We start from the raw sequence: 12,746 nt of genomic DNA, 5'->3' as shown, positions 1-12,746 counted from the left end.
TTAACAATAAGTACTTCCATCCATTCCTCCATCACTAGAAAGTCATTCCCTTGACCAGGGGCCTCCTGCCACAGGGTGTGGAGATTGGAACTTCCACGGCGGGATGTTTTATTTGGGAGCAGGATTACCGCCTGTTGAGCTTGGCCCTTGTAGGAAAGAAACACACCAAAACACCGGGAGAACAGATAAAAATTTAATAAGGTTAAGGCCCGTACAATGTAATGGTGGCAGGAGAACTGTGGTTGAAAATAAAATACACTTACAAGAAGGAAGTGTCTGTCTGTCCGTCCCATCCTCCCACCCGCCAGAAAGACCCAGGAGGTGCCCGCTCCAAGTCTCCCGCCACCACCACGGCGGGACCAGGTACCCGCGCCAGGAGGGAGGCTGGCCCTCCCCCCCTTAGAGAATCGCAGGGGATCCCAGAACGCAAGCGCCAACCCGCCAACTTTGGGGCTACCGCCCGCCAAAAGCGCCTGCGCATAAGCACAGGGCCGGAAGAGGGGCGAAACCAGGAGATAGAGAGGAGCGCGCCTAAATCCCAGAGAGGCGGGCTGAGTGCAGCTGGGGGGAGGGTTCGTCTTCCGGAAAGGCTGCATTCCCAGACGACTAGAGTCCCAGCTCACTAATTTCCAGTTTTTGAGATGATCGGAGGAAGTCGACTACCCTTCGTACCTATCGGTGATCTGCAAAGAGAAGCCGGAGCTGCCTTCAAGATGAAATCAGGACTTGCAGGAGGCCTGTCCCCACCGTCGGTGGCACTTTGGCATCTGGACGCATGCGTGGTAGGCTCCCTCCACGTGTGGCTGGGCCTCAGCCTCCCCGCGCTCCGAGGCCCCGCCTCCGGCCCCTCCCGGTCGGCAGCATCCTTCCGGATGCGCGGAGCAAGGGAGGAGAGGGGCGGGCCGGCCTCGCGGCCGGCCCCGCCTCCACAGCTTTCCATTGGGCTTGGGTGAGGGCGTCCCCTCCCACTGCCTTCCCATTGGAGCGCGCCTGCGGACGCCTTTCCCCATTGGGCCCTGCGGATTTGGGCACCAAATTCAAAGATTTTAAAAGTACCAGCTGGCGCCTTTTGGAAGCTAGAGCTCTGTGAGGCCGGAGGCTCGTTCCCCCACTGATGCTGCTGGCTCACCTGAGGACGCGTCTTACACTGGCATGAGCCGGCGTGCCTGCGGCTGCTCCCCACCTTCCCCCTCCAGCTCTTGCCGCTGCAGCGGCAGCGACGTGACAGCTCCCAGGCGCCCTCGTCCCTCAGACAGTGAGTGAAAGGAGGGGGCACGAGGGGCTTACGGGTTCCAGGAGGGGTGCATGCTGCGGGGTGGGGGACCTGCGACCTGAGTCCAGGCGTGCGGCCTCACCCTGGGCCCCGGGCGGGCGGCTGCGGTTCGGGGAAGGGAAGCCAGATGTGCCGAGCCGGGATGGTGGGTCCGGCTCCTGCCTGCCACGCCGAACCTGGACGCCAGCTCCGAGGCAGTTGCGGGTGGAGGCCTCCTAGGGCGCTCTGCTAGCTGCGCTGGGAAGCTCTACCTGTCCACCCGGCTTGAATGGGCGCCAAATGCCCCCTCCCGTCCCCTCCCCCATCGGGGGCTCGGGCTCCGCAGGGCGACCCCCGGGGCCTGGCCGGGTGCCTGACCCCACTCCCTGCCCCCCTTTTCAGTATCGGAGCCGCACCCGCAGATCCCAAGTCCGCCGCCCCGCTGTTTCGCCACCTCACCCTTGCTGGCGGGCGCGGGAGATCGGGCTCGCGGCTATCTCCCGCCTCCTGCGCCGGGCCCGCGCCCTCGGGGCCACCTCGCCGACCCCTCCGCATTTCCAGGGTCTACCCCCACCCACTCCCGCCAAATGCAGGGACCCCCCTCATCGGACCCAGCTCCGTTGGGACTTCCAAACAGGAACATTCAATTTGTCCTTTTTTCCCCCCTTACCCAGGAACTCAGTCTTAAGGCCTGGAATCAAAGGGGGAGAGGGGGAAATATTTTTACTACAAAACCCTGAATTTGGATATATGTAGCTGGTTTTGTTAGACCTGAAGAATGGGTTATTATAACCTGTGCTCCTGGAGCACTCGTTTTGGGGTTTTGTTTTTGTTCCAAACTTGGATGGAATGGAAGTCACTCAAACACTTATTTTTATCTTTTTGTTGGCTATCTCTTAAAGGAAATATAAATGCATTTATTTTAACTAAGAAATGACCAAAAATTTTAAAGTCAGCATTTTGATATTGTATATTTGGTAAGATGTGAAAGATGCCCATTTCTTTGGAAAGGGAGTCTGGAAGAGTCGAGAGAAAAATACTTAGTTTTTACAGGTTATATATGTTTCTAGAAGATCCCAGATCTATGTCTCGGAAATTCGGAAGCTTGATGGCTTTTTAGAAGGGGTTTTTTGATTGTTCAATTCCAGTAGCCTCTTTTCCACCTTGTTCCTCAAGAGAGTATATGCAGTCCTCTTGAATTCTTGTTTATAATTTTGAGAAGATGAAATGTAAAATTTTATTTCATTCCAATATTTTTGAAATTTCGCTTGGGGATTGTGGCTGATAAGCAGCTTATGGCGGCAAGCCTTGGGGCTCTTGAATTTTTAAAGGAATAGCCACACCTAATGTTGGGCACATGGTGGTTTTATCTTAAAGGTATTGGAGACTGTAGAACTTAGTTATTTAACATTGGAATAGCCGTAACGATTTTTTAAGCACTGGAGTCTGTTTAACTAATAAGGAATGTCAGATCTGTAATGAAAAGTTACATAGGTTACCTTTTGCCCAGTTAGCTAATGGTGTCTTTTTCATGATTGGATTGTAAGTGAGAAATTTAAAAAATGCAGTGTGTTGGATCTACCAACTCCATGAGGTAGATGTTACTATCCATTTTAGAGAAATGGAGAATGAAAGACTAACTGAAAGTTCTAGGTCACAAAAGCTACTAAGGTCCAGCAAGGATTTTCATTTGAAACTGGATCTCATTCCTAGGAAAAGGATATGATATTATGAGATGCATACATCTGTAGTGTATTTTGCTATTTTTTTAAATGTTTGTGTTGTACACTATAAGGAACATGAAGGCATTTGGCTTGTAAATAATGTGGTAAATACACTATAAATTCTGTTGATTAGGTCGAATGTGACAGGGAATATCCAGTGTTATTTCCTCACCCCCATTTTGTAGATGAGGAAAGAGTTGACTTCCTCAGTTTTCCCCAACTTGGCAAATGACACTTTATACCTTAGGTGCCCAAAAGTTAAACCCCAGAGTATTTTTTACTCTACTTTCCTTCATCTTCCACATCCAGTAAATCAGCAAACTCTGTTGACTTTTGACTTAACCCTCCTAAATAGATGGCACATCTGTTCAATTATCTTTATTTCCACTATGGTCATCGAGTCTCAAGTACTCAGCTCTGGAATTTTCTGATATATGTTTCTAACTAGTCTCTCTGCTTCCACTTATACCTTCCTACAATCCATTTACTGCAGTTGACATGATTTTTAAAAAATATATACCAGATGTCTCTGTTTAAAACTCTTCAAAGGTTCTTTATTACACAATGAATAAAACCTATCCTACCCTAAAAATCCTATAAACCATTCTGCCTCTTCAACCTTTTCAATCACCTAGCTCAGTCAGTTCTAGCCCTACAGAACTTCCTCTTCCTTGAATACTCAACACTTGTCCTTGCTTCCAGTATTTACCTCTGTCTGGAACTCTCCTAGATTTCCACAATGCTTTTGGATCTTAGAATGTCACCTCCAAGAGATTCCTAATTAAGTTCTCCCTCTCTCCATATCATGTTACTAAGTAGGCATTGGATGAATAAGTGGCAGCACTAGGCTCCACCCTCATTGGTCTAATTCAAGAAGTCATGAAGTCACTTAATATTTTTTTCTCTCTGAATACTCCAATTAGTTTTGTAAGTGCATATGTATATGTATGCATACTATATATATATATATTGTGTGTGTATATGTATACACTACATCTTGTCCAAATATTTAGTGTGGAGATTGAGAATGTCTGCTTTCAAGATATTTTAACTGATTTCTAAGGCTTTGGGGTGATGATACAACTCTAAACAAGTCTGGCTTTTTTGAGTTATGCCAAAGTTAAAGCTGATTACTATGTCATTTCAATATCAGGGTATAAACACTGATTCTTACAGCTGTTTGATTACTCTAAGGTTATCTCTGAATTGAGACCCCACTCCCAATTCATTTTTTGTTCCACAAGCCAAGCTATTTGTGAAATAGTCCCTCTTTTATGACTTTTAACTTAGTCACTAGGCTTTCTCTATGAGTCGAGTGTAGTTATGCAGTTTGAAAAGCAGTCTGTTTTGAAGTAGCTTTTTAAGAATAAGATATATAAAGTAATATTTTCTCATTGTCAAGTCTCAATTAAACATAAGTTCATAGCTACTTAGGCAATACACAGTGCTGAGAGTTGTAAAGTAATTAAATCTTATAGTCCAATTTAAGAAATAAGGATATGTTGAAATTTTGCTGTTAAGTAAATGTTGATGTTGTTTTTGTAGGTTGCAAAGGAGAAAGTTCTACTCTTTCTGTCAAAATGAAGTGTGATTTTAACTATAACCATGCTTATTCTGGACTTAAACTGGTAAAACCTGATGACAGTGGAAAGTTAGGCTCTTACATTTCTGCACGTTTGGAAGGTTCTTCTAAAGACTGCATTAAAGACTATGAAAGGTTATCAGATATTGGATCACCGATTGTGAACCCAAGGATCGATGAACTTGAAGCTGAGAGCAAGCCCTTGCATAACAAGGAAAATCAACATGTGCAACCAACACTTAATAATTCAAATGAAATAGAAGAACTAGAAACCAATGAACCTTATGAAGATAGTGGCTATTCCTCATTTTCCCAAAAAAGTGGCCTCGAGTATGAAGAGGCTAGCCTTTCCCTGGAAGAAAGTTGTAATGGCAGTCCGCAGTCCCGTCTGCTACAGACTCAAAGTCCGGACCAATATCCCAACAGAAACTTGCTGCCGGCTCTTCATTTTGAAAAAGTGGTTTGTTCAACATTAAAAAAGAATGCCAAACGAAGTCCTAAAATAGATTGGGAGAAGCTGAAGGAGTATAATGTAGGTTTTACACTACAGAATATAATTGGCAGAAAAATGGGCCTAGAATTTGTAGATATTCTCAGTGAACTCTTTCGAAGGGGACTCAGACATCTCTTAGCAAATATTTTAGCACAACTCAGCGATATGGACCTAATCAAGTGAGTATTGTAGCTTTGAGTGTATTAATATAATACACTAATGATTCAGCACGCCAGTTCATGCCAAAGCATAGGGTAGTTTTTTGCATGTTTCATTAACATAACGAACGATTTGCCTGATTGCTAGTACTTTACAACTTGTGTGCCACTTGTAAAATGAAAGATAATTTTGAAAGTATGCATTTAATCCAGTTATTTCAATGTTCATATTTTTGCTATTAGAAAACTTTTTGTTAGATTGTGATCTTTGTTTCTTTGGGTTCTGAAATCTGTTATATGAGCTACATCTTTCGGACTTAAGTATAAACCACCAGCTTAGTTCTAGTGTACAGTTCTAATTGTAACTCTTGTCACACTTGAAAATACAAATTAATTTCGGTCATTTTAGGCCATTTGTAATGCCAGACTCTCCTAGGTTTGACAGTAAAGAAAGTAGAGTCTCACAAATGGGTCTGATTATGACTATTTGGTAGAAACCTTGTACTACCCTTTCTTCCTCGTTCCACCAAAGAAAGTCTGTTAGGATGAGGTACTGAGAGTTGGATTAGATTGGGTTCAGCTCAACTGGGGTCATTTTTGACTCTTCGAAAAATTTTTCAATATTCCCAGTGGTCTTTATAAAACATAGCTAAAGCAAAACAGGTAAGTAAGTTGGTTTTTATTGTCGGCTAGCTTCTTGAGGGATAATCAACATCACCAGTTGATTTTTACTGATAGTAGTGTGTTCTAGAGTACCTAGAAATTTGTCTACAACTTTTACCAGATAGCTAATGTGGTGCCATATTTACACCGATGGCTACTTGATGTTTACAGGTATTGTGAAAAAAAATGAAGTACAAATTAGTGGTTATAAGCCTGGATGCACTTAGAATTACTTCATGGGGAGCTTTAAAAAATGTATAGAACTCTGGCCCCCATTTTGGACCAATTAAACCCAATGACTAGACATGAGGTATCCTTAAATTTTAAGTGCCCTGGATAATTCTAATGTAAATTCAAGTTTGAGAACCATAGAAATTTCTTTTTTGCACTATTAATGTTTCTATAATGTATTCATCTTACTCTGTGATGCTTTAATTATGTCCTTCATGATCATTTACTTTTCCAGTGTGTCTAAAGTGAGTACAACTTGGAAGAAGATTCTAGAAGATGACAAGAGGGCATTGCAGTTGTGCAATAAAGCAATACAAAGAGTTGCTGTAAGTTTTTGCAATTGATGTTTTCATTTAAAAAATAGCAGCTAGTGCTCTTTCCCATCAGAAATAGAAGGGGAAAATAGAAAAGATTACAGGTAATCTGGAAATCTTTTACATTCAAAAAGCATTTCAGATTTTTGCCTTGGCTAGTGTGGCTCAGTGGATTGAGCACCAGCCTCTGAACCAAAGGGCTGCTGGTTCAGTTCCCAGTCAGGGCACATGCCTGGGTTGCAGGTCAGGTCCCCAGTTGGGGGCGCGTTAAAGGCAACCACACATTGATGTTTCTCTCCCTCTCTTTCTCCCTCCATTCCCCTCTCTCTAAAAAATAAAAATAAAATCCTTTTAAAAAATGTTTCAGACTTTTATCAGAGCTCATAAAATTCCTAAGGGAAAGGACACCCACCTCAATCATTTATTCCTAGAAATGGAATGTCCAAGTGTAAAAAAAAAGAAAAATTACTCAGTTCTCAGTGTGAGTTGATCATTTAGCTAATCTGGGTTGCCATTTTGTGTGCATTTTTCCATTTACCAGATAAACAGTATATTATTTACATACTGAAGATTCTTAGTCTAGAAGGGAATTCATTTACTTTCAAAAATACTTCAAGATCAATTTATAACTAAAATTTCAGACCTGGGAGTTGGCAGGCATAGGTCCAAATTTTGATCTTATTACTTACTAGCTGTGTTATTCTAGATTAGTATTGCTTTAATTCTCCAAGTTTAACTTCTTTATCAATAAGCTGATGTTAATGGGCATTTTTCTAATCTAAAAGGTAATTTTGAATCTGTTCGTGACTCTGGTGACACTTAAACTTAAACATGACTATTGCCATCTACTGGTGGTGGGAAGAATAACTTTGTTCTGGCACTGCTTTATAAACCATGTTTCAAATACAACATAGGCTAAGGATGTCATACGGTTACAATTTCTGGTTTGCAATTTCTGTCAATAACTTAGTTATTAGGCTTTAGATGTCTAGGTGAATAGTTCTGTGTGGCTGTGTTTAAGCATTTGTATATAAATTGAAGTCCTATTGAAACATTTTCTTATTTAGGAGAAGAACATTAAGTTTTCATCCCATGCTTCAACCAGAGAATGTGTTCAGTTCAGAACTGCACTGGCTTCTGTTCAAACCTCGGCAGCCCAGCCTCCCTCCAGAAACTACGCTGGAGGCAAGTTATCCGACCCAGCTGATCGAAAGGGTTCTGCTTACAGTCGGCACAGTGAATTTTCTGAGGTAATGTTTTGTTTATCGATAAATTAGAAACATATGGGCCATTTGTTGTTAAAAAGATTTAGAGTAAGAAATGGAGACCTTCAATTTAATTATAGCATAATTAAAACTATTAATGGAGACGTTATCTTCTGTCACCTTCATTCTAGTCTCAAAAATGTAGGGAACTGAGAAACTATAACTCAACTGATAAATTGGAAGAGCACAGGGATGTGTCTTTCTACGGTTGAAAATAATAGATACCATTTGACATTGTTTGGGACAGTTTAGTGATGTTGAGATCTAATTTCAAAGCACTAAGAAAATAATGAAGTGTCCCAGGTTCGATTCCCAGCCAGGGTACATTCCTGGGTTGCAGGCCATAACCCCCAGCAACCGCGCATTGATGTTTCTCTCTCTCTCTATCTTCCTCCCTTCCCTCTCTAAAAATAAATAAATAAAATATTTAAAAAAAAAGAAAATAATGAAAAACCTTGATTCAAAGATTTTTTATAAAAATATTCAATATTACATTCTCCAGTTGCTAGCTTTGATATCTGAGGAAGAGAACCAAACAGGAAAAGACCAACTTTCAGAAATTTAAGGCCTCCTATTAACCCTTCAAATCATTGGGTAGTGTGTATTACTCAACATGCGGATGATTTTGCAAGCTTAATTTAAAAACTGTAGTTAAAAGTGCATGTTTTGAAATAAAATGTTGACTGCCTCGTATGTTGGTCAGTAAATATAAATTATATGTAATAAAATTTAGTTTTCTCTTTATTATGATGACTAATAGAATGTATATTCACTCAAAAATGATGTTGAGCATCTGCTGTCTTATCAGGTACTACAATACGGTAGGTGCTTTCAGAAAACCAAACGAGGGGTAAAAGAGCAGCCAACTCCTGAGTAGCACCAGGACGACGTCACAGAAAAGGTCGCCCTGTAACTTAGGCATTGATGCATGAGAGGCATTTGTGAAGTAAAAGAACGTACTTAAAATTAGCATTAGGAAATTGCTCCTGGACCAGCTGTTAGGTTATATTATCTCTTACCCATCGAACAGCAAGCTCCTTAAAGGCAGGAATTCTCTTATGTGTGACGTTGGTGCTTTATACATGGATTGGAGAGGGTATGGAGATGCCATTGAGTCTTTCCTGTGTTACATTCTGTCTTTACTAAAGTTTGTTTATGGATTTTTTTTTTACTAGGTTGCCAAGACTTTGAAAAAGAATGAAAGCCTGAAAGCCTGTATTCGCTGTAATTCACCTGCGAAATATGATGGCTATTTACAACGGGCAGTCTGCAAGCGAGAAGGCTGTGGGTTTGATTATTGTACAAGGTGCCTGTGTGATTATCATATCACCAAAGACTGTTTGAATGGCAGGTCTCTAAAAGCCAGTTATAAAATGGGTCCTCTCCCTGGTACTAAGAAAAGCAAGACAAATTTACGACGATTGTGATCTATTAAAAGCTATTGTAAGTGATCATGAAGGTTAGTCAGAAATTGTTAGGTTTTAATTTAAAAACTAAATAAGAATATGACATAATGACATAATGTGAATAAATGTATGGTGATTTTCAATTTTATGTATAATGTAACACATGAGATTTTCCCCCCTGCTAGGTAGAGGATGCACAACCTCTTAAAATATTTTATAATTTAATGTGGAAAAGTTCTCAGTATAAATTAGAAAATTTAAATATTTTAAGAAAAAGGAAAACTAGTCATCTGATACTTGATTGGGGTAAAAGAAGATGGATTCAATTTTATGTTAAAAGAAGGTCATGTAATTTTACCTAGACAGTCTAACTTTTGTTCACCATCTGTTAGCATTTGATACATTTTATTTGACTCAACAAACTGATACCTATTGAAAATATTGACTTACGGGGTCTAATTTAAATGTTCTGTCACCTTTCTTTAACCTCTTTATCAATGTGTGTATTTTCAAGTGTTCTACATGAAATCCTGTCTGTTTTTCTTGTCTGAAAATTCTGTATGTTTTAATATCTTTGTACATATGTATAAATATTTCTATTTTTATGCAAAGATAATTAATATGACTTGTATATACATGTAAATACATTTTTGTTACTGTTATGAATAAAATTATCACAAGTTTAATAAATCATGTGAACTTTTATTTTAGTAAACATCTCAATTCTTGAGATAGCTGAGTTTGATTCCCAGGCTCCACCGGGGGCGTCCAACCTTGTGGCATCTCTGGGCCACACATTAATTACACAAATACTAACGAAAACTGATGAGCAAAAACGGTTTTAAGTGTACTTACCGTTTTGTGTTGGGCCGCCTCCATGGTCATCCTGGGCTGCACACAGCTCCGTGGGTGCCAGTGAGACTGACTGACCCTGGTTTCTCTTCACTCACGGTGTCTTCGGTGTGGAGCGGGCTCTTGAAATAAGCATCTGAGGATGACTCGATAGAAAAAGTCCCTAAAACACATTTGGAGAAATACATCAGTTAAACTGTGTAGGTTAAATAGCCAATTTTAAGAGTCTGAATTCAGGTAAGGCCTAAGGATTTAAGGCATGCACCTCAGATCAGTAGGTGGTACTCCAGCTTAAGGGCTTGGGCCTTCATTGGGCAGAAGCCTAAGGAACACATCTCAGATGAATTCATGGGTGTATCTTACCTACTTGAGTAAAACCTTCAATAAAATTGACTTGAGCTTTACTGAGGTAAAATTGGTAACATTTAAAATTTATAAGGGGACATTTTGATATAGACATGTGAAGCCATCACCACGATTAAGATAATGAACAACCATGATCCCTTAGTTTTTTCCTGCCTTATAATTCCCTGCCCCCGTGCCCCCCGGCAACCCCCCAGGCAATCCCTGATCTTTCTGTCACTGCAGATTAGTTTGCTTTTTCTAGAAAAGTACATAAATGGGATCGTAATGGCATGATCTTTGACTGCTTTTACTGAACATTGCTTTGAGGTTGACCTATTTTGTGTGGACCTGTTCTTTATTTTGTTTCTTACTAAGTAGTATACTGTTGGATATACCACTTTATTTATATATTCACCTGTTGATGGACATTTGGTTTTCTACCCCCAGATTGTTGTTATTAGAAATAAAGAGACTATTGCCCTGGCTGGTGTGGCTCAGTGGATTGAGCACTGGCCTGTGAATCGAAAGGTCACCGGTTCAGTTCCCAGCCAGCAGGTGCCTGGGTGGTGCCTGGCTTGTGGCAGGTCCCCGCAGTTGGGATTGTGGAAGAGGCAACTGATCTATGTGTTTCTCACATGTTGATGTTTCTCTCCCTTTCCCTCCCCCCTCTGTAAGGTAAATAAAATCTTTATTAAAAAGTTCAGTGGGGGGAAAAGGCAGAAAACTACTTGAACAATTAAAATAATAAATATAAAACAAAAAATACATAAAAATAAAATAAGTTCATCAGTGAACATGTATAAAGGACCCATGGACAAAGCCAAAGGGAGGTAGGATTGAGGGTGGGAGGTGTGGGGCTGTGGGAAAATAGAGACAACTGTATTCAAACATTAATAAAAAATTTTTTTAAGTTATCTTCCATAAAATCATTTTTAGAAAAATAAAGAGACTAAACATTTATATATGTCTCTGTAAGTGGTATATTTTTATTTCTCTTGGGTAAATAATTAGTAGTGGAATGATTGGGTTATATGGTAAATGTGTGTTTAACTTCTTTAGCCATACCAAATGTTTTCCAAAGTGGCTATGCCATTTTACATTCTCAGCAATATGTTTGGGAGTTAGATTTACTCACATTCTCATCAACACTTGGCATATTTAATTTTAGCCATTCTAATAAGTGTGCAGTAGTATCTCGTGGCTTACTTTACATCTCCCTCATGACTAATGTTTAGTATCTTTTCAGGTTTACCATATCCATACATTTTCTTTGCTGAAGTGTCTAGTCAAATGATTGTTTTCTTTTTATTGTGTTGTTTTCTTATGGATATTTGAGAGTATACATTCTGAATAGAAGTAGTTCATTAGGATGTGTCTTATTAGCAATGTTTTTGGAAGAGATTTTTTTTATGAAATTCAAATTATCAATTATATTTCTTTTATGGAGCATGTTGTTGGTGTCGTATCTAAGAAATCTGCTTAGCCTAATAGTTTATATTTCTTTTTCCTATGTTTTGTTCTAGAAGTATGATTGTTTTCAATGTCATATTTAGATATATTCGCAGTTAAATTTTAATTATGGTGGGAGATATGGATCGCAATGAGTATCCACTTGTTTCAGAACCATTTGTTGACGAGACTATTCTTTCTCTACAGAAATGCCTTGCATCTTGGGCAAAACTCAGTGTTACGTAAATATGAGGGACTATTTCAGGACTCTAATTCAATCTGTTTGTCTCTGGAACTCCAAATCCACACTGCTGTGATAACTAGTTCTATAGTAAGTCTTAATATCAGCTAGTGACAGTCCTTTATTTGTTTTCTTTTAAAAAATTATGTCCTAGGTCCTTTGCATTTCTACAATAAACTTGTTAATTTTTATGAAAAACATAGTGGGGTTTTGATAGAGATTGCAATGGAAGAATCTACTGGGTAAGATTAAGAGACAATAGACAACAACATTGAGTTGTAACACCCTACAAACTGTTGTTTCATTTGTTTACTTTTTTTAATTTCACTTAGGAATGATTTATTTTTTAATTGTACATGTCTTGCACATCTTGTGTTAGCTTTATCCCTAAATATTGTATATTTTAATCTTACTATAAATGGTGTTGTTAATTTCAATTTTTAATAATTTTTGTTAATGTATCAAAATACAATTGATTGATCTTATCAATTGATCAATTGAGTTGAGCAATCTTGCTCAACTCTATTATAATTGAGTCTATTAGATTTTCTATGTAGATGATCTTGTCTTCTGAACATAACAGTTTTATTTCTTATATTACAGTCTATGTTTTTTTTCTCTTGCCATATAACATAGGCTAAAAGCTTCAATATAATTTTCAATAGAAATGTTGAAAGGAGATATATCCTTGCCTTGTTCCGAATGTTAAGGGAAAAGCATTCAGAATATTAGTTGTGGGGTTTTTATAGATCTCCTTTATCAAATTGAAGT

The 12,746-nt window shown here is 39.5% G+C and overlaps 1 protein-coding gene and 1 pseudogene across 2 annotated transcripts; one reads left to right on the top strand and one right to left on the bottom strand.

Annotated features, from left to right (window-relative positions):
- Nucleotides 1–695: 695 nt before the first annotated feature.
- On the top strand, nt 696–9,756 carry FBXO5 (F-box protein 5). Of its 2 annotated transcripts, none has more exons than XM_045843778.1 (5): nt 696–782; nt 4,522–5,230; nt 6,339–6,429; nt 7,485–7,667; nt 8,858–9,756. In XM_045843778.1, the coding sequence occupies exons 1-5, from the start codon at nt 776–778 to the stop codon at nt 9,107–9,109; spliced, it is 1,242 nt and encodes a 413-aa protein (XP_045699734.1). In that variant the 5' UTR covers nt 696–775; the 3' UTR covers nt 9,110–9,756. The 2 variants fall into 2 exon arrangements, with proteins under 2 accessions (XP_045699734.1, XP_045699733.1); XM_045843777.1 differs by lacking the exon at nt 696–782 and adding an exon at nt 1,039–1,255.
- A 213-nt stretch (nt 9,757–9,969) lies between these two features.
- The window catches only part of LOC123821882, a 59,380-nt pseudogene continuing 56,603 nt past the window's right edge, over nt 9,970–12,746 (bottom strand).

This window comes from Phyllostomus hastatus, unplaced genomic scaffold (assembly GCF_019186645.2).
Source record: "Phyllostomus hastatus isolate PE091 unplaced genomic scaffold, TTU_PhHast_1.1 phas_contig_40, whole genome shotgun sequence".
NCBI lineage: Eukaryota > Metazoa > Chordata > Mammalia > Chiroptera > Phyllostomidae > Phyllostomus > Phyllostomus hastatus.
This window is presented reverse-complemented; position numbering and strand designations above follow the sequence as displayed.

Coding starts and splice junctions, on each gene's coding strand:
- FBXO5 (XM_045843777.1), top strand. CDS start 1,153: ATGAGCCGGCGTGCCTGCGGCTGCTCCCCACCTTCCCCCTCCAGCTCT. Junction 5,231..6,338: donor AGCGATATGGACCTAATCAA/GTGAGTATTGTA, acceptor TTACTTTTCCAG/TGTGTCTAAAGTGAGTACAA. Junction 6,430..7,484: donor AAGCAATACAAAGAGTTGCT/GTAAGTTTTTGC, acceptor TTTCTTATTTAG/GAGAAGAACATTAAGTTTTC.